Source organism: Leucopleurus acutus, assembly GCF_964270905.1.
Source record: "Leucopleurus acutus genome assembly, chromosome: 9".
NCBI classification, from domain to species: Eukaryota; Metazoa; Chordata; class Mammalia; order Artiodactyla; family Delphinidae; genus Leucopleurus; species Leucopleurus acutus.
The window spans coordinates 68,072,673-68,100,428 of record NC_139144.1 but is presented as its reverse complement, the minus strand read 5'-3'; the positions used below and the strand labels follow the sequence as shown (position 1 = coordinate 68,100,428).

At 40.9% G+C, this 27,756-nt stretch overlaps 1 protein-coding gene across 1 annotated transcript in view; it reads left to right on the top strand.

Annotated features, from left to right (window-relative positions):
- The first annotated feature begins 1,457 nt into the window (after positions 1-1,457).
- AOAH (acyloxyacyl hydrolase) overlaps positions 1,458-27,756 on the top strand; it is a 171,419-nt gene continuing 145,120 nt past the window's right edge. Inside the window, exons 1-4 of the mRNA XM_082847010.1 lie at positions 1,458-1,545; positions 4,769-4,919; positions 15,697-15,792; positions 25,595-25,661. Coding sequence (XP_082703136.1) covers positions 4,799-4,919; positions 15,697-15,792; positions 25,595-25,661 — 284 coding nt within the window. The 5' untranslated portion in view covers positions 1,458-1,545; positions 4,769-4,798. The remainder of the gene's footprint in view (positions 1,546-4,768; positions 4,920-15,696; positions 15,793-25,594; positions 25,662-27,756) is intronic.

Below are 27,756 nucleotides of genomic sequence, written 5' to 3'. Positions count from 1 at the left end.
AAGTAGTTTAAGTCTACCTTCCTCCCAGTCTATAGCATATGGGAGTCTAAAGCATATGAGAATCAATCTATGATTGATATATGAGAGTCCAAAGCCCTCCCCAAGATACCCGTGAATCCCTGAGCATGTAAGCTCCTAGTCCTTCAGCTTCTGGAGTTGTTATTACCTGTGCCTCCTTTGCTCTGCCCTGCTCTGATCCAAACATGAAACTCATTTCCTCATTGATTTCCACAAGAATCCATTCAGGATCTTGGCAAAGTATCATCTCTCACATGGCACAGCAAACAACTTACTGATCTATGTTGAACTTCCTATTAGCTCAGGTCTTTTCGCCACCCCACTTCCCAGCACTTCTCTTTTGGCGCTTCAGCCAGGAAGACCCCAGTGTCTCATTTGATCCTGCTTCTTCCTTCTCTGCCCCTACTTCCTTCCTTTTACATCCAAATTCTACTGCCTCACTTGTAAAAAGCAGCCCATGTGCCACAGCTCCTTTACCCAAATTTACTCTTAGGTGCCAGGCAGACAAAAGAAGTTCTATTTAATAGAATTCACTCTCCTAAGAAGGCAGTTGTAGTTGTAAATGGCATAGCTCTGCCAGTGAGTGTGAACGTAGCTCTAAACTCTTAAGAACCTCAGAGTGCACGAAGGAGTGGGTGGGGTGTATGGGGAGCAGGAAAGGAGTGTTGGAGCAAAGATCTGCCTGTGTGTCTGGATCACTCTGCACCCTTGCCATTGCTACATTGTTAACACATTGAGGATCACTGGTTTATTTCCTGGTGCGTGTCTCTTCTTGCTGGAAACTACCAGTGTACCTCTTGGGAGGTGGGTTTCCACATTCTCTCTCACCATGTGGTTATTTTCTACATTACATCTGCAAGTTTCTCTCCTACCAGTGATAATACGCTTGCGTGGCCACTCCTCTGGGGTGTTCTGAATTTCTACTTTGTATCTACTAAAGTGCATTACTAAAATGGACATTCCTTTAAAGATTCCGAGAAAATACATAAAACATGTTAAAATTCCAATACTTGAGAAGGATAGTATTAATTCATTGTTAGCTTTAAATTTACCTGACATTTACTCTTAGGTTTTTTTTCATTCATGTTGTTTCTTTAATCCTCATAATTCCCCTGTAATATTGGCATCATATACCCCATTTTGTAGTTAAATAAACTGACACCCAGAGAGGTGGATCCGCTTGCCCAAGGACACACAATTAGTAAGTGATGAAACCATGATGAAGATGAAAGTGCCACTGATCCTAAGCCCAGAACCCTTTTAATTAGCCGACACGCACCCTTGTCACGGATTAATTTACCGTTTCCCTAGCAGAGAGCAGAGACGTGAGGTAGAATAAATAAACCCTGATTGGGGAGGAGGCGTCAGCAAAGGATCTGGGCTTGGTGTGAACCAAGGGTCACCGCAGAGAATCCTGGGAAGCCAGAAGCAAGGGGAGGGATCCTTGGTGTCCGAAAGAGGAGGAAGTCAAAGAGAAGAGGCGCTTTTGAGGGAGCACCAGATCTTATAGTATCTCCTGTCACCCAGGTCAGTTTTTTTTGTTTTTTGTGTTTTTTTTCTGATTAAGGAACTTGCTGTGAATGAGATGGTTGAGGCCAATGCAGTTCAAAATATAGTCAGGAAGCATATTCAAACAGAACAAGCCAGAACCACCGGTGTAACATTTGAGAATTATAAACCCTCAGCCTTCTGTAGCAGCAGGACAGACTGTGATTTGAATCGAAACTCTCCGAGTGAAGTAAGCAACAAAGTGCTCCAAGGAAGAAATCTCATTTCCCAAAAGCAGATTTTGAGAAACTCAGAATTGGAGCATCTGACACAGGTGTCCTCAAGGGACATCGTACAGGGTCCAATAAGTCGTTAGAAACCATTGGCAGGTCCAGGGCCTTTCAGCAAGTTGTACAGAGATTCTAATAGGTCATGTGCACTCAATGCTCCAGGAGCACAAGTAGCCCTGTCGGGGAGATGAGACCAGGCAGTCTGAGCGATGCCTGTGCAAACAGTAGGAGCCCTGCACCTTCGCCTCGGCAACCGGAGGGAGGGTTTGTTAGTGGTACATGGGCTCACGCACTCCCTTCAGCATCAGTTAGTGAAATCACTTCCTGACTTCTGTGTTCCTCTTTTTTTTTTTTTTTTGCGGTACGCGGGTCTCTCACTGTTGTGGCCTCTCCCGTTGCAGAGCACAGGCTCCAGATGCACAGGCTCAGCAGCCACGGCTCCCGGGCCCAGCCGCTCCGCAGCATGTGGGATCCTCCCGGACCGGGGCACGAACCCGCGTCCCCCTGCATCGGCAGGCGGACTCTCAACCACTGCACCACCAGGGAAGCCCTGTGTTCCTCTTTTGACCCTGCCAAGTAAGAACTCACCTTTCAAGCATGAAAATCACTTCCGTTTAGGGAAAGCCTACTATATGTCAAACACTACCATGACATTCCCCCACAGCTGAAGAATCTCAGCCCTGGAAATGGTAAAGGACTGACTCAGTGCTATACAGCTAAGCCCGGGGTTCCCAGGGCAGCCAGCCCTGCCCGAAGCCCCAGCATCTCAGGCTGCCTCAGGACCGCCGTCCATGTGGTGCTTGTGGGTGGAACTGCCTGGGTCACACACACATGACCAAGGGCCTAAAAGTTGCACACAGCCTAACAGTGAGAAATGCCTCTCACCCTGAGGTGTCCCAGTCCTGCTTGCAGCTATAGATGTAGACCAGGAGACCCTCAGGAGGCCCAGAGCCGGGCCAAATGCTTTTGCTGAAGCTGTGTGAAGATTCCTCACCCACCTATGGGTTAACAAACTAGACTCTGCTCCTGGAGGGCTACCCTGCACACAGACGGTGTTCGATAAATGCAGCCTTCAGTAAATGCAGCCAGTGTCATTTTCCTATACCTTGGCCTGCAACTACCATGGGCGTCTTAGAATTCTCTCGAAATCTGGCCTGGGGTGCAGATTTCATCATACTCCTGCTGGGATAATAACCAAAGCTTTGATTTACCAAATCTTCTTGCTGGACACACTGCTTTATAGTATGAATACATCGTCTATTTTAGTCCTTCCAGCAACCCTGACAAATATTATTATAATTCCAGTATAAATGAAGAAGTAGAAGAAAGTATAGAAAGGTTCTATCACTGGTCTAATACATGACTCAGAAGTGAACAATGGATAGGATAGTTGAACATGTGTCTTTTTGTCTTTCCAGTCAGTGCTATTAATAACTCTATTATCCTGCCTGCCGAGGAATTCCCTGGAATTTCTCTAGGCCCTGAACCCTCTGTTGGTCGTGGTGACCTCCAGAACTTCCCTTGGCCACAGGGTCAGAGACCTTGTGAAACAGCAGCTCAGCCTCAAAGGAAGCCACGGGTCCATGGTGACCAAGGACATCCATGGCATTCGCTGGCCTAACCGGTGCTGGACCCTTAAGTAGGGAAATACTCTGGTGTGTGATATCTCTGCTGCAGGTTCAGAGATTTGACAAATTGGCATTTGTTAAACTAATGCTCACCCAAGAAGTCTTCAAACCATAAAAATTGGTATTTCCTACATCCTGGAAAGAATACAACTCTAAAATTCTACCTGCTGCTTGAAATGCTGTTCCTTAAGTAAAAGCAGGAGGAGAAAAAATGTCTACCAATTTTGATAGCTTTTATAATATTCTATAAAGTTTATCATAAGCTTTCCTCAGAGCCTAAAAAGGGAGAATATTAATTGCATGATCCTGCAGGCTTATCTAGATTGCGGCCCTTTGCCCCACTCCCCTTATCTCATCGGAGAATGGCTTGTGACTTTGCTGTATCCTATTTTAGGACAACGCATTTAGATTATATGTCTTTTCTCTATCTATGATCTGGTTTAGTTTTCAGTTTGTTTGTTTGTTTGTTTTCTTCTTGGAAAAATAGCATTCAATTCTCATCTTCAAAATAGAAAATCAGTCTTAAAAATGAACAAATCTTTCACAGGTGGGGGATGTAAACAGACTTTGAAATTCTGGAGGAAAGAGATGCATTGTGCAGTCAAGTAAATATGAATTGGTTAATTTCAGCTCATCTTTTTTCTTATTAGGTTGAAAATCCAGCCATTTTGACTGCCCCTTTACTGTCTCACTGTTCATTTTCCGAACACCAATGAATGGCCTTGGGAAAACTTGACCCTTCAAGGAATAATCCAACTTCTCCAGAGGAAAATAACTACTTGACCAGAATATTCTTTAAGAACAAAATAAGGAGCCCAAGCTCACCATATAAAACTGTTTAGAGCAAAACTAAACTTCTGAATACAACGGATTATAATTTCTATAGCCTGTGAACAACTGCTGATCAAATTGCTAAAGGCTGCTGTTTTTGTGGTTGAGGCTTTCTTCTTTGGTTTTACTTTTAATGTAGTTTTGTTTTGCAAGAACAAAAGAGGAAGGGCCGCCTAACCAGGCTGCGGGACGATTCCAGCAAGCCTCGAGTTTCCTGGGGTTCACAGCCGCGGACTTCAGCCAGCAAGTGCAGAAGCGCTTGTTGCTGCTTCAGCTGCACCTGGGTTTTTCCTTGTCTTGCAGTTTGTAGCTTAGAAGAACGGTGTGCAAGCGACTCCAGCTCTTCCCACACCCAGGCCAGTGTGGCTCTCTCTCAGGGCTCTGTCATAGTGAAAAGTGTGTATGTGAGTGTGGTGTGTGTGTGTGTCAGAAAATGAAAGAGAAGGGGAGAGAGACTGATCGATTCTTCGGCCTCAACTTCAGCATGCCTTAGTTGTCCGCTTCTGTCCCCAGGCTGGTGTCTTCTGGTGCAGTAGCTCCGAGATGAAGCCACCCTGGAAAATCCTTATGGCCACTCCTCTGTTCTTTCTCCTGACCCTTCACACCTTGGCCTCTCCAGCCTATGACCACCAGCCCAGCACCAGACGCTCCAAAGTCTGTATAGGTACGTAAATATTCTATTTTTAATGTGGATATCATGGGGTCAAATCCTTGGCTTGCATAGTAAATCACCTATTTAATGGCATCCATAACTATAAGATTCCAAGTAAGACACCAATAACCTTACCAGCGTAGAAAAATTTTGCTTCTTAGAGTAAGTGTTCACACTACACGCACATATGTGTATAGAAGTATGCTATATAGTTGCTAGTTTGAATTAAAAGTCTTCCACCTCATTGGTGATTGGAATTTTTTCCCCCTGGATGGGCAACTATAAAAGCCTGAAATTCTTACCTGCTTTCGGGACAGTAGGCAGCATTACACAGTAGAAGGAAGATGGACTTTGACCTTTGAATTGCTGCCACCTCCTCCCCCTCTGTTCTGTCCCTTACAGTCTGAAACTTTGAGCAACTTAACACTTCCATACCTCTGTGTTGTTATGGATGAAACGAGGCTTATTATACGCACTTCATGGCGATGTGAGAATTGAGATCATGCATGTAAATTTATGGTATTTGCACACAGTAAGGATTCAACAATCTTAGTTTTCTTCCTTCTCTCAGTGAGTCCAGAGATGGCAATAAAAGGACAGTCACCTGGAAACATTGAACTTTGACTGAGCTATGGCTTTCACTTATCTTTTATTGAAGTATTTTACTTCAAAGTAGTTGTTGTTGTTTGGTGTTTGGGGTTTTGTTTTTCGTTTTTTTGGGGGGAGGGTGTTGTTTTTTTGTTTGTTTTTTTGGAGAGGAGTAAAAGTAGGGTAAGACCTTTGATATTCATGTTATACCTGGAGATTCCTGAACGGGGCCAAGGGCTTTCAATGGGTCAGTCCTTGGAGCCAAGGATACTCAGAAGTCTGAGTAGTAATTATTCAATGAGCAGATCTCAAAATAAAATCCTGGTTTAAGAAGCCAGAAGAAGAACTCGAGGGGTAAATATGGTGGCCATCTCTTACAAATGAAAAGTTTGGATACAGATTATGATACATATGAATTATTTCTGGAGAGAGTACAGAAGAATATCTGAATTAGTCCTATTTCCTGAAAAACCATGATTTCCAGTCTTTATACATGTTAAGGAGCACATCTCTGGTTTCAAGGTCTTCTTTTAAATCAAAACCTTAAGACCTGGATTCCCTGCGAATCTATTCTCCACAGGCCTGGAAGCAGAGGTCTGTGGCCCCGTTGGAGCCATGCCTGGGAGGTTATCCCCACCACTGTTTGGTTCCACCAGATAATTATTTACCACCTTCTATTTTCTCAAAACAAACACCTAAAGCTTGTCAAGTGGAAATGCACTTGAGAAAGGCTTAAGTGGAATCAGTTCTATTTCTAGGATGGTTGCATCATCTGAGATACTTGGCCCGCCACCCCTATAAAGTAGACATGAGATACTCATTCCCTTCCCTGCCCCATTCCCACAGAGGCATAGAGAATTAGAAGGAGGTGTTGAGGGGATTCTAGGATGCGGTTGTTCTGGCTATCTATTATTGCATAACAAAATTTAAAATAACCATTTTGTCATACCATGATCTTGTGGGTCGAGTGTGCACTTTTAGCACCAGCACGCCCAGCAGCTGTGGCGATTGGAGGTGTCTCCTGAAAGGGGACCTGGGGGTGCTCTTAGGCACTGGCCAAATGTGGAAGTGTCTTAGGAAGCAGCGAATAAGCTTACTCGCAGCTGGTGGTAAAAGGAAGAGCCTCATAGAGGGGGTGGGAGAAGAAGAGGAATTGTCATTTGGACTTCTGTTAATCCCAACAACTTTCAAACGAAAAGCAGGACTACATGACTTCCAACTCATTGGCTCCCATAGTCCAGAGTTTGCACGTAAGAGGTCAACCTACACAGAGATGGACTCTTCTTCTGTCATTTGTCATCTAACATCCTTCTGTCATCTAACATCCTGGCACAGAGAATCTGGGCTAAGTCTTTAGCTCACTGAACAAGAGGCAGGGGAGAGTGAGGAGAGCTCCCAGTGCAGATGTGGCTGCCAGGGTCACGGAGGGAGGGGACAGCTCTCACAGAAGTGGGAACTCTTGTGACTGGAGAGATACTCCACAAGGAGCCACTGTAGAAGTTATTGAGTGATTGAGCCAACATCCCCATCATAAACAAACAACCCCAGCTCCTGTACCAAGAGGAACCTTTGCAGTGGGGAACCAACCAGCAGATCTGGAGGGCATGGCCTTGAACATATTCCAAAATCAGAACTAAGCTATGCAAAGCCCCAGTGGCCTCTTTCCCAATTTATCATAATTCCTTTGCACTGAACTGTACGTTCATTTTATCACTAAGTAAACTCTGATTCTACTGTGCTGGAACAGCCAGGGCCTCTTTCTGCCACTTTTCAAATGTTATGAAATCAATAATAAGCCATGTTCATTTTTGCAAAACATTATTTTCTTTACATGGCTGATTTAGGGGCAAAGTAATCCTTATGTTTCTAAGTCATTGACATTTAAATTAATTCACTGAATTTTGTTTTTTTTTTCTTTCAAGGAATCTTTTTAAAGCGCTTAAAAAAATTTTTTTTTCCCTCATTCATGTTTGGTTAAATATATAAAATGCCTTCAGAGTCTGATAAAACCTCCTCCCCTCCGAACCACATCACACACACAATGGTCAGAGATGACTTTATAGTTTGAAAGATAAAGGGGAAGACGTGATCCTAAGCTTTCAACCAGCATGAATGGTAAAATGACAATGTCGCTGACAAAAATAGGAAAGATTTAGACAGAGCCAGCAGAGATTGAAAATTTATGATCACAATTTACATGTACAGAAGTTTCATTTTCTCTGTTTCTCTCTGTCTGAACACTTGTTCATAAGCCACCACCATTGCTGCTGAGGGCAGACAACATTTCATCTTTCCACTCATGTGTTTAAATTTAGTCTCCTCTGGATAATTCAGGGCTCTCTTCTTTTTCCCCTGTCTGAGGGTTGCTCTCAGTCCTTGGGGAGGTCTTTTGTGTCACCCTGACACGGTTCTCGGCCCTCAGAACTCCCACAGTGAAGTGTCACGGCTGGTGCAGCTCATGGGCTGTTCTTAACAGAATCCACGGTCACTCCCTGCTGACAAGCTGCTCACCTCCACCCTCGTGGGCCCTGCAGACCCTTCAGGTGTAGCCAGATGCCTGCTGGTTCCCAGCTGCAGCTGCAGCCCTCTGCACTTTGTCCCCCACTCTTCACACTTGCCCTCTCCTTAATCCCCTACTTTTGTTTTTAGATTATCACAGAATTTAATCCCAACCTTGGCACAGATGGTAGGTTTCTGATCATCTCAATTTTCACTAAACTCACCTTTGCCTTTTTTTCTTTTTTTCCTGGATTGTTCTGGGGCATAACCCTGAAGAGAAGGACCACAAAGGCACTCTAGAGAGAGGTCCACAACTCTGTGAAAGGTCCCAAAGTGAGCAAAACCAGAAGAATCCAAGTGGGCAGTATGCTTTTCCTTAAGGAGAAAGTGAAAATTTTCTTTTTTGGAGGGAAGGGGTGGGCAGTAAACTAGATCATAGTTTAAATGTACTATGAGAAAGAGGGGAAAAAAAGAATGTTACAAAGCATTAAGCAGAGTAAAATCCCCATAAAATTATATATAATGTGCCTATCTCTCTACTTATATAGCTGTCTTCCCAGATAGGATGAACAGCAAAATGCCAATAGTTGGTGTATGGTTATCTATGAGTGACGAGGTTACAAATGATTTGTAATCTCTTTTCAGTGCACTTCTGAATTTGCCACATTTTCTAGATGAGCTTGCAAAAACAATAGTAAGACATGGTGGTTAAGAGCAAAAGAGCTTAAGCTCTGGGGTCAGACTGCCTGGATTGGAATCCTGGCTCTGCCACTCTGTACATATGTGACATTAAGGGCACAGTTTCACCCTCTGTACCTTGTGTCCCCTATCTGTGAGATGAGATTACATGGGGCCTGCATCCTTGGGTGGTGTGGAGGGCTAATGAGTAAACACACATGAAGGACTTAGAACTGTGCTTGGGACATACTAAGTACCCAAAGGGGTTGTGATAATGTATTCTTTTGGAAATCAGGAAAAAAATATTGAAAATGAGCTATGGAAGTCCTGCATTTAAACCTATCATAAGGCAAAGAGGCCTGAGTAAACTGAATAATTACATGGGAATCTACATCTTATGCAAATACAAATTCTCAAATCTTGGATATCTTAAGGGAAGATTCACTTATGAAAAAAGATTTCATAGTGTATTAGCTTTCTATTGCTGTGTAATAACTTGCCACACATTCATCAGTTTAAAACAACATAAATTTATCATCTCACGGTTTCTGCACATGAGAAGTCTGGACATAATATAACCCGGTTCTCTGCTCAGAGTTTTACAAGGCTGTAATCGAGATGTCACATGGGGCTGCATGTGATGTGAGACTCAGGTTCTCTCGCAAGTTCAGCAGTGGTTGGCAGAATTCAGGTTCTTGGATTTGCAGGGCTGAGGTCCCATGTGCTTGCGAGCTGTCAGCCAGGATCACTCTCAGCTCTGAGAGGCTGCCCCTTTGCAAAGGAAGTTAATAACGTAGCTATTTCTTTCTTGTTTAAGAACTGCTGGAGCAAGCTCTCTACATTTAAAGGGCTCACCTGATTATGTTGGGTCCACCCAGGATAACCTTGAGTAACTCAAAGTAAACTAACTAGGGTCCTTAATTACATACGCAAAATCTCTCTTATCGTAGAACATAACACAATCACAGAAGTGATATCCAATCACATTCACAGGTTCTGCCCTCACTCAGTGGAGGGGATTAAGTAAGGCCTCTACAGCGGGAGACAGTAATCTTATCATTCTGCCTACCACTCATAGAAATGCTTCAAAAAGAAAAAGTCTTCAAACTAAACACCAGATAGTATTGCAAAAGAGCATTGATGTGACTTGGTCCCAAAGTGATTCACCAAATAGGCACGACTATATAGTAGAAGTTCATAGATGAAGAGTAAGCTGTGGGTTGAAACGTTTTTTGTTTTGTTTTGTTTTTGAGGGAGAGGGGCTTGATATTCAAGATTTTTCTCCTGGCCTTCACACTCAGAATTTGGAAAGGAAAACAAATTACTCCACTACCATACCCTTTCTCTCATATAGTAGTCGTTTTTCAATGTTAGTGTAGAGGACAGAGTCGCCACCTGAATCTTTCCCCGGACAAAGTCCATCTAAGACCAAGCATAAAACTGGAAAGACCGTCACAAGCAACCATTTCAGGACACTAAAAATCAACCAATGGCACACAATGAATTGAGGAATGTTTATTCTTGAAAAACTGCTTGAACTTCAGGAAGAGCAGTCAGACTCTGACCTTTTTGCCTGAGGCTGCTCCGTCTCCACTTGCCCTCAGCTTAGTGAGAAGGTCTAAAAGGGCAAAAGGGAAGATGCAAGGCCTCTTGAGGTCTAGGTTTGGACCTGACATGCTCTCACTTCTATATTCTACTGATCAAAGCAAGGTCACAAGGCCAGATTCAAAGCCTGGAAAATAGATATCACCTCTTCCTGGGAGGAAGTATAAAAAGTCTGTGGCCATTTTTAATGTACCACACAAGAGGGCTTTATTTTTCTATTCTGTGGGTGCCAAAATCTGGGTTCTGAGAGTTTAACCATCCTGCCAAATACAACAGCTCATAAGTAATAGAAGCAAGATTTGAATCCAGGTCTGTCTGAACCACAAATTCTTCAGTCTCTGCTGTACCATAACTTCTCCCTTCTCTTTCCTCCCTTCCACTCTCTTTTCTTCTCCTACCCACTCTCCCTATCCATGTCCAGACTGAGAGTAGGATGCAGAAGAAAAAGTGAAGTTTCGGTGTTCATACCTGGGCTGTGTGCTGCCATCTCTGGCTTGATAACTAATATCTTAGGGAAACAAAGCTGGCTGTAGGATCATTTTGGGTGATTGTTTTCCTACCTTTCTTTCTTATTTCCTTTTCTCTTCACCAACATGAGAAAGATCTGGGATAAAAGTTGTTGATTAGAATTACAACATATAAAACTATATCCTCTGCTCCCACCCGATTAGCGAAATCTGAGAACAGAATTTAGGTGTTTGTGGAGGGGCATTGGGTGGGGAGAGAGGGATCAGGTGAGGAATGCACTTGATAATGTCATGCTGGTCCAACAGGGGTGCAGGGGCCCAAATCCAGGTGTGGTGTGACTCTAAAACCTGTGCTCTACGCTTCTCTAGGGCCCAAACCAGAAACAAGAGTCATCCTTGATTCTCACATTTCTCCTCAATTTATTAATAAATCCAATCGGGCCAGCCTCCATAACAGATTCCAGATTTGCCCATTTTCCTCCATCCCCACTGCCACTCATTACTCTATCCAATCAGCGATCACCTCTCTCCAGGACCAAAATAGCCTCCTTCTTTATCTCTCCGCCCCCAAGATCCTTCCTCCTCATGACAGCCAGATGATATTTTAAAGACACAGATCACATAGTAGCAGCCCTCTCCACAAAGCCCATTCATCGTTTCCCATTCCTCTCAGGTTGAATCCCTACCTCTTTTGCCATCTACAAAACCCACAGACTTGACCTCCACCTGTGCCTGCATCGCATCTCCTAATGTCAGGTTTTCCCAGTCTCATTGCCGTAAGGTAGGCGCCAGTTCCTCCTACCTACAAAGCCTGCCTGGCTGCTCACCCTGCTTGCTCCTTTCCATTATATGAGCCGTTTTTGTGTGTGTTCTTCAGAGAAGGCTTCTCTCTCTATCAGCTCTAGTTAACGTTCATACCACCTCGTCCTTGTTGCCCTCTGTTACTTCACCTTGTTCCTTTTCTTCATAGTACCTAAAATTATTTATAATTGCACGCGTGCTTACATGTTTACAATCACTTTTCCCTAATAGAGTATGATCTCTGAGAGGGCAGGAATCATATCTGTTTGTTCTCTGCGTGTACTCATAGCTCAGCATGGTGCCTGGACTCAACACACACTGTGTTCCAGTCCCAGCTCCCCTGCTCACTAGCTCCATAATTGGCAAGGCATCTAAGCTCTCTGAGCCTCCGATTGCTGGTCTGTACAATAATAAGAACAGTAATTCCTGCATCTGTGAGTTGTTCAGAAGTTTGAATGAGATGATAATGTATGCAAAACCCTTTGAAATCTGCAGAGAACATTCTAGCCATGTGATGAATTATTTATGCCCTGACTCAGGGTCAAAAATGGAGTGTAGTCACGCCGACCCTGGTTCTGACAACTGCCAGGTGCTTTCAAGGCTTCTCAATGAAGTGTAGGCTTCAGACAAATGAGAAATCTACTAGACTGCTCTCTGCAGTTGGCTGAATTTCCAGCCAGCACAGATATGATTATAATTAGAGTTTCAAGAGTTCTGTTTCATTTCAAAAGGATTCCGTGGTACAGTCTGCAGTCTACCTGAGATGTGTGTCTAGAAGCTGATTGCTGTGGCAGGTGTTTTTATTCTGGCCTATTTGCTTCTTTTCCTACAATATCAGGGGTGTCTGTTTCTATTATACTCATTATTTTCATTTGCCAGGTGAGAAGAGATTTTCCATATGGGAAATTTCAGATAGTGACCACTGAGCAAAATACGTAGTTCTCACCCACTCTCATCACTTCCTAAATGAACAGTTGCTTGGACAAACTTGCTTTAGCAGACCCAGGCCTTTTATTAGCAGCCAGAGAATAGTCTATAAGGGGAGGAATTACTCTGCACATGCATTTCTCCAAGGAAAAACAGTTTTTTAGCCTGTCAAGAGAGTAAAAGCTCTTATTAGAAACTATAGCAAAGTCAATGTCTCCATTCTTGCTGCTAAAGGATTCAGGACGCACCTCACTGCAGACCCTAAATTAACAATCCAATAGGAGTTGAGCTCGCTGGAAATGGGCAGGGATGTCCAAGTGAGCAGGACTCAAATCAAAGCTGAGCCCAACATGGACGTTTACATATTTCAAGCCCCATTGCCTGCTTTTCTGCAGGGTCCTTTTGATCATAATAACTCTCACTAGGCAGAGTGGCGATGGTGGCAAGATCCACCCAATCTTCAGAGACAGCTGACTTTTTCTTGGTTCCTTTTTATTTATCTAATGATCTCCAATTTTAGCCAGCAGTGCTAAGGAGTCACAAAAGTCATGACTCCTTGTTGGGATTGCTCTGAGTGAAAGAAAAGCCCACGTCTGTAAGTACAAAGGAACAGGTTGGTCTCAAGCAGCACAATTCTCTTTGCATTCATCCTTCCACTCCAAGGATGAAGATGAATACATACCTGTGTTTCAAGTCCATTCTGGGTGCCAGATGCTGCAGGTCATTGATAAGACTCCGTATGAAGTGATTGCGATTCAAGGTCTCAACCCAATCTCCACCGCGTTCTTCTTTGATCCTGAGCTACACACCGTGACCATTTGCTATAGAATCTGCTGGTTGACTTAAGAGAGGGCGCTGGTTGTTTCACACCAGGATGAAAAGTGGAGCCTTTTCCTGTAATGAGATGGAACAAACAGTAAGCAATGTCGTCAGTGGGATGACTGAGCCGGAACACAAATTCAGTTGCATCCATTAACCGTTTCCTATGGAGGTCCCCAGCAAGTGACAACTGAAGTGTCCCTCGGTTGGTTCTCCAGTCAGTTGGCTTCAAGTCAGCCAACATCTCTTATCTCCTTCCTCCAAACCAGGCTCTTATGTCAGGCACTCAAAGTTAGAGATACTAAGACCCCATTCCTGCCCTCAAGGAACTTATGCTCTAACTCTAAATTCTTAAAAAGAGGCTCCAGAAGGGTAGATAACTTGTTCAGAGTTACACCATTTTAAGTACCTGATCCAGTATTTGAACCTTGTTTAAAAAAAAAAGTTTATTTTTTATTCCAAAGCTTCTCCCTTTTCAACTATACCACATTGCATCCTCTTGTCACATTGCAGTATAATTACTTATAATTATTTTCAATTGCAGTTATTAAAATGTATTTCGCTCCACCTAACTTAGCAGGTGATTAGCAGGGACATAAATCAAGGTGTAATAGTGCATTATAAATGTTGAAAATATTCCCATATATTAAACATATTTTATATATTTAAAATAAAAGTGAAATTGGTTTATCTCTGGGTGATTTAAGTGATGTTTATCTTTTTTACATTGTTGTGTATCTTAAAATTTTTCTGCAATGAGATTGCATTGCATCTATCTTTTTTGAAAAGTTATTTTTAAAATAAAACAAAATACATATGAAAATGCTTTTTAGGCTGTAAAGTGCTAATAAGTATCAGCTACTGAATTCATTGCAATGTAATAAAACCCTCAATGCATGGATTAGGCTAAAAGCACATCCAATCAACCTTGATAACTGACGTTGATAAATGTCCCAGAAGTAGGTGCTCCCAGAGCAGTAAGACTATGATTATCACAGATTTGGTGAGCCCAGCTTTGCCCAGCTTTACCAGAGAGTACAGAACAAATGAGGCCAGAGCCTGCTCAGGTGTTGCAGTGTCTAGAAAGGTGGAAATCTCTCCCTTTTTGTTGCCAATCTCTCATTTTATGGGAGGTTTAAAGAAATGCCCAATTGTAATATTCACATCTGTTATCAGCCACTTTCCCTCAAGGATTCCTAGTGGGAATTTGGCTTTAATGACACTGCATGTGAACTTGGGTCCCCAGCTCCTTGAGCAGGTGGATAGCAGTGAGCTTACTTCTGGGCCAGGCACCCTGGAACTTCTTTACTTTGGATGTAATCCTTCTTTTGCCTCCTTGGAAACCAACCGCTGCCAATAAGTGCTACTCCTCCTATCCAAATGAAGCCTTACAATTTCTTCTCAGGCTTACTTATCTTTGACCAACCAACCTCTTGCGTATAGAAGAGTTCCCTCCCTTTGGACAAAGGAGGTTTGGGCTTCCCTAGCAGTTTAGGAGATCAAGGTTGGTGATAGAAACTTCTAGGGGTATTAGCCTAGCAGTTCTGAGCCTTCACACTTATCATACATCAAGGTAGCTTAAGGAATATATTCCTAATTTAATCCAAGGTTCCTTCTAGACACTTATCATATTGGTACATGCTTTCAAGCAGAGTGCTTTATAGCTGGGAGGTAAAATGATATTTTACAATAGTGTATGATTCAAAGGCACCTTCACCTGCACTTCTATTTCATTTAATCATCACAGCAGCCCTTTGGGAAACTTATTTACTTTGCAGTGAGGAAAACAAGGCTTAGAAAGGATGGGTGGTAAATCCAGGATTCAAGGGCAAGACTCAATCCCAGGTCTTCTGACTCCAAATGTTGGGCAATTTCCGCTGCTTTTCTACAATTTAAAATCTGACCGTAGGTCACGGGCTGAGAATGTGTAGGGTGAGAATGATCTTACTCACAGTGAAGCTGTCCTGCAGAAGGGAAGGAGAGGGGACAGGAAAGGAGCCACTGTCCACTGAGCTTCTCCTCAGTGGTGGCTGTCTTCCATGCACCATCTCCTGTAAATGTCTTCCGTGCACTATCTCCCCATTTACAGGAGATAGTGATCAGAAAGGAATGGAAATAAAGCAAGATTCAATTACTTCCCCGAAGTCACATAGCTTACAAGTGACAAAGGTAAGCTGGTAACCAGTCTTTCTGACCCCCAAATACACAATCTTCTTACCACACTTCATATTTCACTACAACTCAGTGCATTCACATACATGGTTGATTATAAAAAGCATGGCAAAGAAAAGTTCTCTGTTTTAGAAAGGTTTGTGTTTTTAAGGACACACGTATATCCCCTTTCCTTCCCCCAGCCCTCCGGCACAGCTTTCCATGTGACGTGGCTGATTTCTGCTCCCTTGCAGGGTGTGTGCTGGTGGTGTCTGTGATTGAACAGCTTGCTCAAGCTCACAACTCAACGGTCCAGACCTCAATGGAGAGACTGTGCAGCTACTTGCCTGGTAAATACAGAAAGCCTCACTTGGCTGTGGGTCTGCGTTTCTTTTTCATTCATGAGCCATCACGAGTGAGTTGATACCCTACATGTGCTCACAGAGGAGAATCTGATTGTGTTATTTCTGTGAGTTGATATTCTTATGGAACTCATAGAAATTAAAAGGAAGACACAAAAAAATACTTGAGGCAATTTTTTTCCCCTGACATTCATTTTCTCTCATGGCAGAATGAGATTGTTGTGGACATTCAGGGAATAAAATGTAGAATGGCCGATTGTTGTTTTATGTGTCACATTTATAATGATTTGCCCACCTGGTGATCATGGCCTTAAGTACCGAGAAGGTCAAAATTATGAATAATGAATAATTTTCAATGATTTATGTTAATTTAACCACACACACATTCTCAGATGCAAGCACCTCCTTTCTAACACAGAGCTTTATTTAGACTTGAGGAGACAATGGATCTTAAAACTCCAAATGGGAAAATAATCTGGGGACATTCCATTGATTTGAACTGGATTTCTATAAAATCCTTTAATTTCTATTTCTATAAAATCCTTTAATTTCTAATCCTTTAATTTCTAATTTCTATAAAATTCTTTACACATCCTGCAAAAGAAGGAAATGATTGGTGGTTTAAACAAATTGTATAGTTTTTTACACTCTCAGCAGAAAGAAAATATTGACGCTCTTTCTCTTATAGAATACTGTTAGGTGTACAATCACAATGAATAAACTTCTTTGAGAGTCAAATTTTCATTCACTTAATGTTAAGGAACTAATTCTTCAAAGATGCCTACATTATTATTTTTAAGTAAGGTAGTTGGACTCATGACGATTTTATATTTGATTTAACAGATGTTGTGTCAATGGCATCAAAACATTTTCAGAAAATTTATTGCATGCAGTCTCAATGTATACTCATAAGCTCATTTTTTTAAAATTCAAAAATAAAGACTGGGAGAGGATAATACACAAATACATGTGTTTGCAATGTCCCAGTTTGACCATTGCTAAGATTTTGACATATTTCCACAGAATTAGAAGGTAACGAATAAACTTGAAATGCCCTTTGGCCTCCCCCACTCCCAGTTACATTTTCCTACCTCCTCCCTAGATGGAACCACTCATAGGAACTTGATGGGCATTGGGTTTGGCAAATTTTATACTTTTACATTCACTTGTATGAATCCATAGACTATGTGTAGTATTGTCTGTGGATAATTTTTTAACCTTTTCTTGATAAAAGGAAACAAATTAAAAAAACACAAAATAAATGTAGAGCTTTATCAGTTATTGAAAGGTGAACACCCTTGTAAACATAACACAGGTCAGGAAAGAACAGATAGGTAGCTGCTCCAAAAGTCCCATCCACATGCCCCAACCCATCATAAATTCCTCCTCCCCCCTAAAAAAACAACATCCTGAAGATTACTATAATCATTTCCTTGTATTGCTTTATAGCTTTATCACCCAACTGCGTATCTCCAGACACCATAGTCTTGCCCAGTTTTTAAATTTTTGATGTGTCTTTTAAGTCGATTTTAATCTACCAGTTTCCTTTCCATCCCTTCCTTTTCCTTGTAATTTAGCTGTGGAATCTGTCGTGTAGAGTTTCTGCATTTTGCTGATGGCGTCCCTGTGGTATGATCGAATGTGTTTCTCTGTGCTCTGTATTTCCTGAAAATTGGCAGCTAGATCCAGAGGCTTGATGAGACTCCAGTTTGATTTCTTTGGCAAGGCTATAAGTGATGGTGTTTTCTTTCAACAGGAGGCCATCATAAGTGGTTTTCTCTTTTCTATTTTTGTGATATTAGCAGCTGTTGATGCTCTATGACTAGGTCTATCATTTCATTGGAGGTTGCAAAATGGTGCTATTCTAATCTATCAATTATATTTCCTTTAGTAGTTGAAATATATTAGAGACAGTTTCCCTCATCATCATCATAGCTTAGGGATGTTTTTCCCCACAGTTCCTAATGGTACTATTATTCATTCTAAGAAAGGCAGGATAAATGCTTGATTCTTTTGTTTTACTTGCCAGTTTTCAAATAACTCATTGCCTTTATAGTATCATCCCAAAGTAGTCACTTGGTTTTCTTTAAAGTATCATTATGAACTCATGAATTTATACACATTTGATGAGTTTCAGACTACTTCAACTATTATCCCTTTAAAGCTCAAATTCTCTCATCTTTGACAGTAGGAACTTCAAGTTGGCTCCTGGGTCCTTTCGACATAAGTCTAAGTAGTCTAAGTGACTTAGTCACTAACTAGTGTGACAAGTTGTCCCAGCCTGTCTTGTACATTTCCAACCCCAGGCTTGAAATCAGTCATTTCTTGGAAGCTCTGGTTTCTTTTAGTGGGAAATAGTATTAAGACCATGATCTGGGTGCATAGGAATGTCATTGCTACTCAGTTGGTCATTCTTTCTAGACTTCTTCTGTTGACAATGATAGAAAATATACATATATACATTTACATATATTATTTTAATATAAAATATATGAGTTCATTCTGACACTTCAAATTCAAATTGAGGACTGCAGGATTTTTTTTTTTCTTAGTTTCTTCTGTATCATATCTGTATCTTCTTTCCACACTCAAAGTCCTAACTCTCAAGGACCGGGGGATTGATAGAATTAAAATATCTCATAATTACTCATTTACCTATCCTTCTTTACACATATGATAGCCTCATTTCTCCATTATTTGAGTATATGGCCATTACGTACAATATATACATTCCTTTTCATCTTCATTTAGTTTTAGTTCCATCAGCAACTGTAAGATTGATGTTCACCACCAGCCCTTATGCAGATGCCTCTCTAGTCGAGGTGCTGTCTAAAGTTCATTCCTCAGGAAGGACTCATGAGAATAATATTCCCTGAATTCTTGCACGTTGATAACAAGCTGGCTTGTCCTTTACATTAGAAAGTCAGTGTTTTTCCGGATATAAAAATCCTTGGCAGGGACTTCCCTGGCAGTCCAGTCGTTAAGGCTCCACACTTCCATTGCAGGAGGTTTGGGTTCAATCCCTGGTCAGGGAACTAGGATCCCACATGCCACAGAGTGTGGCCAAAAAAAAAAACCCAAAAAAACCTTGGCACAGTTTCTTTCCCTAAGTGTCTTAAATATGTTATTTAAAAGCGTAATGATAATCTAATTTTCTTTTTCTTATAAGTCACTTTGCCTAGTTTAAAGGAATTTTTTTTTCTTCTATAAAATTTAGTCATCTAACTAGACTATGTCTTGGCGTCGGCTGTTGCATATTGACATTCTCAGGCATGCAGTGTGCTCTTATTCTCTCATTTTGAAACTAATATGTGGTTTCAAATACATTTTTTATAATTTCAGGAAAGTTTTTAGTATTTGGTCAGTTTCCTTGATTTGGTTTTCTTTGTCTGGGTTTCTAATAACCATATTTTAAATCTTCTTTGCCTGTATTCATGATTTTGCCTATCTCTTGAATGAATACTTTTTATCACTTCATTTATTTTTTATCTTGAAAGTTTTCCCCTTTTTCATATTCTATTTCTCTTAAAACGTCAGCTATTGTATTCCCTTCCTCTTGTGTTCATTCTAATTTAGATTTCATTACTTTTATAATCTTGTTTTCTTCCCTGAGTTCTTTTATTTCCATACCTGAGTTTTGCCAATTCTGATTTCTGTTGTTCTTTCATGTCTTATACCATTTTATTAATGCTTCTCACTCATTTTAAAATACTGTTATGTTTTAATCCTTTTTTTGGCATGATTTTCTGGCATGCTTTTGCTATCTGTAAGGATGTGATTCTGTTCCTTATTCTTTTTTTTTTTCTTATAATAACTTTGTATGGGAGTTGACCTAGATACATATCTGTTGCTCATTTTTATGTGAAATTAGTTTTCAAAAACTCTTAGAAAGAGAAGTGGCTCAGGGTAGCTTCTCCAAATGCACAGAACTCCTTCTTCCATTGTTTTTGTGTAGTGTTAAAAAGTAAGTAAATAAACACATGGCTGCTTGCATTTTGAAATTTTCTGGTTCTGTCCCTCTGCACACTTTTACCTGGATTTTCTCTTTACTTTGCTTCTATCCAACTCAGTTTTGATTCCAAACCCACTAGTTTCCCCTCAGTGTGGACCCTGTCCTGGAAGGGAGGTCTGGTAGCTCATTTTCTAGAATTTGTAAATGCCTGACCACTCAAACCCCTTAGTCTTTATAACCTTGAGTCCTTTGCACTCATCTGCTACTGCAGTGGGCAAACCCCCTCCCAGTTGCAGCTGATTTTAATATAAATCTGGGGATGTTCTTCATTGGCCCACCATACTTTGTCGTCAATACCTGTGGGCTATTTTGGAGATTCTGCTATTCATCCCTTTGCTTCCCTTTACTTTCTCCCACACTGATGTTGATAACCCTTAAGTCTCATGATTGTGAGTGTTTTATCGTTGCCTTAATTGTATTCTGGGGTTCGTGAAGATATCTAGTTTTGTTGTAAGTATCGTCCATGGGGTTTTGGTTTTCCTATCTAGAAGCTCTATTTTTTTTTTTTTTTTTTTTTGTAGAGATTCAGTGAAATTCCCAAACTCTGCTGCCTCCACCATCATCTTTCCAGAATCCACCCTTGTGGGGACTGTAGTTTTATATCAATGATTACTGTATATACGACTCTGCAACTTCTGCTTTTCACTCACCATTATGTTTTTGAGATCTATATGTGTCAAGACATATATAGACTTAGGTCAAGCCTCTTAATTACTCTATAGTCCTTCACCATATAAACGTCCCATATTTTATTTATCCATCCCCATTTTTATTGGACATTCAAAATCTATTATAAACCTTGCTTTATATTTTCACATCTCTGAATTAGAGAAAGAAGAATGTTATTACCATTTTACAAAAAGGAAGAAAAATTAAAAAGTCATAATCGTCATTAAGACTTGTTTTGATTGTTGTCATTTCTGTGTAATAGACCACACTGACAGATATCACCATTTTTACCTTGAGTTTGATTTTCTCTTTTTAAGCAAAGTTGTGTTGTTCAAAGATGAAAGGCTGAGTAAAAATCTTATTTCTCAGATGATCCTGTCCCAAAGTACCAGCAAAATACAAAACAACATGAACCAAGATTGCTGGTGTTCAAGGTTCCGCCTTGGCTCCTTTTGACTCATAACAGAAAATTTTAGTCTGCTGAGGTAAAGTGAGAGGTTGAAAAGTCAGATGCTGACAAAATAGAGGCTAGCACTTTGCCAAGGGAAGGAAAGTTGGTATTTCAGTGGAGAGTTACCTTTTAATTGGAGGCATTTCAAAGGATTAATAAGGCTATTTGGAGTTATTTTCATTTTATTAATTAATATTCACCTCTAGATAGAAATAAAGTACTCAGTTCGGATTAAAGCCTCTTTCACCTGACAGACATAAGGGCAGGGTTGGCGTTACTGTTTCCATTTTGTGGATAGGAAAGAGTGCACAGAATGGTCACGTGAATTGTATAGGGTGACAAAGATAGTCTGACCCTTAGCTAAATATTTCTCCTTCTAGAAAACATAATAGGCCTGGTCCACAGTGGCTGCCTGCACCCAGTATTGCCTTCTGTCTGGTGAGAATGGGAGAGAGGGGAAGTCAAAATGTGCACAGCAACAAACAGTTATTATTTTAAAAATTATTTTTAAGTAGTACTGCTTTTATCTCCAAAGCTAAACAAGTATATAAAACATAACCTTAGCAGAGAAACCATGCAAGCAACATTCTTGAGAGTAATCACTCAGTAAATCACGCGGGCCTTTCTGATGCCTGGGAAGACAATTTTTTCGAATTGTGCAAAGTATTTCTGACCTTCAGTTTCACCCACTGCATTTGCCTCTGGCTCTCACTAGTAAACACCTTGGAAGAATCTCAGAATTGTTAATGGAAAAATGATTAATGGAATCATTCTCACCAGGGGTCAGTAGACTCATATGCCCTCAGATTCTTGCTAGAATTTCAGTTTCCTGGGTCACCTGTGCAGAAATCTTATCTCCGTGGAGTATGATAGCTAAAAACTCATGTCATCTTAAAATGAGGAAGGCAACTCTCCTCACATTCTGTAGGTTCTGAAAATCTACACGCAGCCCAGAACACATAGCTACAAAACTCTCTCAGTGGTCAGTTCACCTCACTGTGCTGCAAACTTCTAATGAGTAGTTAGTGTATACCTGCCATACCTGAGGTAGATGAGGCATCAAATAACATGTCCTAAGTACGTTGAAATGCATACTACAAATAGTTTGGGCTTTTGGGTAGAAGACTTTAATCTCTTACTGAACCACTGTGCTCTTGGGCAGCCTTACCTCTCTAAACCTCAAAGTTCCTTCCCATAGAATGAGGGTAAAAATAACCACCCCCTCAAAAGTTTCTTATGAGAAACAAAGTGATGATAAACATAAAAGTGACTTACAACTTGGGATGTTCTAGATTTTATTTACACCCACATATGTGGATACACCTATCGTTCCTTTTTTAACCTTCCTTTGCCCTTGGGAATGGCCATACTTTTTTTTCCCCTATGCTGTTCCAAGTCCTTTTGATTCTGTAGAAATTAAATGCTCTTGTACCTTCTTGGTCACGGGCAAGGTTTAACTGTATACATTTTATATCAGATAGGTTACTAGCACTATGTTAGTGCCAGTCTTGTCTTCAGTTGTAGCAGTAACAGGTTACCATCTGATCATGGCTGACTGGGCCCTGTCTGGCTTTTTCTAGAGACTTTGCCTCTCTCTGCTCTGCACCCCTCTGTGTTGATCTAAAGTTTAGCTCTCAGAGGCCCATCTCTTGTCCCACATTAGCCATCTCTGCAGGAGCCTCTCATTCTTAACCATCACAGAATCTGTTTGAGAAAACTGGTTGTTCAGATGGCCCTGCACAGAGGGTGAGGAGAACATTGCTGCCACTCACTTCAACTTGAGCAAAATAATGTTCTATAAAAAATACACACACACACATGCAAATACCTCTTATTTTACCAGAAAAAAGAAAAATGTTCTCTGCCTTTCAGGCAGCACTGCAAGTATATCAAAGAACACCCTGGTGTCGATTTTTAAATTGCTCTGCTCTCGGCTAAACTAGTTTTACATTAACGATACTGGAAACTCATTTCCAAAGTGCTTTGCAAGTTCACGTAATTTTGAATGTCAGTTACATAATCCTCCAAGCTTCCAAGACAGTGAAGGGAACTGAACTGAATCCTACTCCTACATTTTTCAGATGAGGAAACTGAAACCCAGAAGGGGAAGCAACCTGACCAAGGTCAGAAGCCAGTTAGCTGGTGCTGAAACCCTGGTGTCTGAGACTTGGGACATCAGAGCTTTTTTGACACCCCTAAGGAGGAACACCCAAGGGGTGCTGTTTTTATTTTATAACAGTTGCGTTGATATTTAATTCACATGCCATGCAATTCACTCATTTAAGGTGTATAATTCAGTGGCTTTTAGTATATTCACAGAGTTGTGCATCCATCGACACCATTAATTTTAGAACATTTTCATTAAACCAAAAAGGACCTCCATGCCCCTTAGCCGTCACCTCCCAAACATCCATTCTCCCCAGCGCTAAGCAACCACTAATCGACTTTATGCCTCTGTGAATTTGCCTGTTCTAGGCATTTCATGTAAATGGAATCGTAGAAATGCGTTTCTTTCACTTAGCATAATGTATTTAAGTTCATCCATGTTGTAGCATGTATCAGAAAGTCATTACTCTTTATAGTTGAATAATATTTTGTTGTGTGTAGATAGCCCATTCTGTTCATCCACTCCATAGTTAATGGCCATTTGGGTTGAGGTATTTCCACTTCTTTGCTATTTTATATAATTCCTCTATGAACATTCATGTATAAGTTTTTGTGTGGGTATATAAATATTTGAATTCTTTTGGGCCTAGGAGTCGGCTTATTGGCTCACATAGCAACTCAATATTTAACCATGTGAGGAACTGTCAGACTGTTTACCAAAGTTGCTGTACCATTTTATACACACACCAGCAGAATATGAGGATTCTGATTTCTCCACATCCTCAACAATACTTGTTATTATCCTTCATTTTGTAAAAATGAAAGTAACCACCTCTTTTTTTAATATAAATTTATTTATTTTATTTATTTATTTTTGGCTGCGTTGGGTCTTCATTGCTGCACACGAGTTTTCTCTAGTTGTGGTGAGCAGGGGCTACTCTTCGTTGTTGTGCGCGGGCTTCTCATTGCAGTGGCTTCTCTTGTTGCAGAGCATGGGCTCTAGGCACGCAGGCTTCAGTAGTTGTGGCACACGGGCTCAGTAGTTGTAGCTCACGGGCTCAGTTGCTCCACGGCATGTGGGATCTTCCCAGACCAGAGCTTGAACCCGTGTCCCCTGCATTGGCAGGTGGATTCTCAACCATTGCGCCCCCAGGGAAACCCTTATCTGTCATTTGTATTCTCACATATCATCGTGGGTATCAAGTGGTATCTCACTGTGGTTTTTATTTACGTTTCCTTTAACAGCTGATGTGTTTCATGTGCTTATTGGCTATTTGTATAACTTCTTTGGAGAATATCTATTCAGATGATTTTTGAAAACGTTTGGTACAATTCACCAGCGAAGCTATCTGGTCCTGGGCTTTTCTTTATGGGACATTTTTGATTACTAATTTAATCTCTTGTTGTATGTCTATTAAGATTGTATATTTATTCTTGAGTCAGTTTTTGTAGTTTGCCTTTCATTTGCTGCCATGCAGATGTCATAGTATTTCCTTATCGTTCTTTTTATTTCTGTAAGGTCAATAGTAATGTAAGATTAGTTTTAAGTTCCTACTTCAAAAGCATAATGTGTTTGAAGTCTCATGCTTTATTGCAAAAAAAAGTCCCATGAACTATCTATTTTAATATAAAAGTAATATTTACATTATTTACCATTGAGTAAAATTGAAGTACCAGAGAGTTTTCCCATATTTATCCTGAATAGTGCCTATTCTCCAAGCAACTGGTAGCCCAGTTTGAGGTAAATATGACAAGAAAAATTCTTCTCAGGGAGGGTTTCCCATCTGTCCCCAGGACAGTCCATCCGTCCTAACCATGCAAAAGCCCTCCATAGAATTACCAGGGTTCAATAGTCGGCTGACAAACTGGAGAAACAGGACCAGAGATTTAACAGGTTTCCTTGTCCAAACAGACCAATCCATAAAGCCTTCCTGTATTTTCATAACAGGGGAAGCAGGAGAAGGAGGTTGTGTAGGCCATGGATTTGCGTGTGTGTGTGTGCGTGTGTGTGTGTGTGTGTGTGTGCGTGTGTGTGTGTGTTCTCTGGTGTAGATGGCAGTGCAGACACCTGTGACAGTTAGTATCCTTTTATGTCTGGAATACCAACAGCAACAATTAAATAGCCAAAGTAAAGTCTTTTTTCCCCAAATGAACATCAGAGAAGAATATTTTTAACAAAGCAATATTTCAGATTATTTACTTTAAAGCAAGTCCTGTTTCTGTCATCATCAACAAATGAGATCCTTTCCAACATTCAGACATTCCCTGCTGTACAAAAGAAAATGAGACTCCAGAATTTAACTGTATTTTTATCAAAAATTAGTGGTCTCTAACATCTACAGTAAACAAAGTGCCGTTTACGTAAACCTGAGATGGAAATGATATTTTCATGCGTATATTAACTGTAACATTCCTCCCAAACCTTTACAATTAATCACTTGAATTAATAATAAATTAAGCACTTAGCTTCAGTTCCTAGTAAAGATCATTATTAACTCGTGTGTTAAATTCATCATAATGAAAAGTAATTTATTTCCCCTGATTTTTCTTAGAAAAACTGTTCTTGAAGACCACCTGCTATTTAGTGGTAGGCATATTTGGACCAGACATCATAAAACTGTGAGTATGCCAGCACATTAATCTGATTTGGTTGCTGGGACATGATGGGGGGGAAGCAGGAAAACTGGGAGGTAGCTGGCTCCATTTCCAGTTGGATGTACTTTTTGTAAAAGGGCGTAATATCTCTCCAGTTCTTGTTAATAGTGGAAAATTCAAACCTGACTCAGATCCTTTGTGATCCTAGGCAAAGGCTCCCTTTGAATTACAGTGTGGCAACCTGGCTCAGTTTCTCTCCAAGAGGATTTCAGAAGGAATTTCACCAATAATGCCAACAAGTGACAAGATCCTAGTGGCGGGACATGGGAATTCGACCCTTTCTCCCGAGCTTGCCCTACACTCCCTCCTAGGTTCTTGGGCCACATGCTTCTCAGGTTCTTTCCTTCTCTCCTCCCACCTGCTGGTTTCCCGGCCTTCTCTCCAGCCCCACCCCTCAAGGTCCTGTATGTGCGCCATTATCATTACCTGTCTGCTTCCTTTCTTTCTTTTCTCTATTTTGAGCTCAGAGCACTGGATCAGATAAATCATATTCCTGTTCATGGCGCTTTCTCATCAAGGATTCATACATGGCTTTCTTGTATTTCTTCTTTAGTTATTTACCTAGTTACTTTGAATACTGTAATTAGCTTCCAAATTACCACCCAAGGCAAATTCTAGGTCCTTGACAATAGCTTACCCTGACCACACTGTCCTTCTCTTCATTCTCAAGCTTTTCTCCACCTGAGTAATAAATCCCATGTTTATCTTTCTCTTGTTTCCTTTTTCTATGGTCTTTATATATATGTATATTTTTATTAATATGATAAATTATAATCATAAAAATAATATATGCTAATACAATAAATAATTTTAATATATTTATTTTATATATTCCTTTAAAGCATATTTTAAAATTCTGGTTATTTCTTTACTTTATGAAGAAGGTATCACATTGTTCATAATCTTTGGGGACTTACCACTTAAATTTGTATGTCTAAGATTCATCCATAGATTTGTGTCACTGCTGTAGTTCATGCACCTCTGACTGCACACAATGTTCCATTGTGTCTCTACAAGAGTCTATTTCTTCACTCTCCCATTGACGGGTGTTTGGGTTGTTTTCTGGTTTTGCACTGTCCACATGTGGCACTTGTGAACAGTGCTACTGTGAACATTCTTACATGGATCCTATTTTATATGCCTCATATTAGCCTCAGAGCAGAGTGGCTCAGAGAAGATAACCCCACAGAAGGGTAGCCTGCAGTTACAGAATTCTAAAGACAAAAGGAACTTAAAATGATACAGACCCGAGGGATGATCAGTGTTCCATTGTGCTGTGCACCTGCCTCTATTTATATTGCCCTCCCTTTACTGTGGTCAGTGATTTTTCCTGGGCCCTGCACTGGGAGTTTTTGGAAGGCAGGGACCCCTTCTCCTTAGCTCATATCTCTATTACTGCCACTGCCTCCTAATAGGACCCCAGGCCTGCAGGATTGCCCATTGCCTTGCAAGTCCATAATCCACATCCTAGCTGGCTAGATTGCTTTTTAATGCAAAACTAATTATGGCAATCTCCAACATAAAATTTTCACACCCTTTGCAGGATTCCTTAGCCCCCTACACAAAGCTCTTTATGAACTGACCCCTGAGGACATTTTCAGACTCATCCCTGGCTGCTCCACAGCACACCATGCTCCAAACCACTTGTAATTCTCCCCACACATCAGAAGGTTTTTGCCTCAGGACCTTTGCATGAGCTGTTCACTCAGCTTGGCACATCCAAAACCTGTACCCCAAAAATATCTTACTTCTTTGGACCTCAGCTCCAGGGTCATTTCCTCTGGAAGCTTTCCTGACCCTCCCTAGGCTAAGATAGATACCCCCAACACACACACACAGACACACACACTCTTCCTATCCTGTGCAAACCCCTAGCACTTGCAAACAGCACTTATCATGTCTGTTTGTACTTTAATTCTCCATTTACTTTTTTGAGTTGATAACTAGATTGAAAGACTTCTGAGAACTAAGACTACACTTATTCATCTTAAGCAAAATACTGAATATGTGGAAGGAAGGAAGGAAGGAAGGAAGGGAGGGAGGAAGGGAGGGAGGGAGG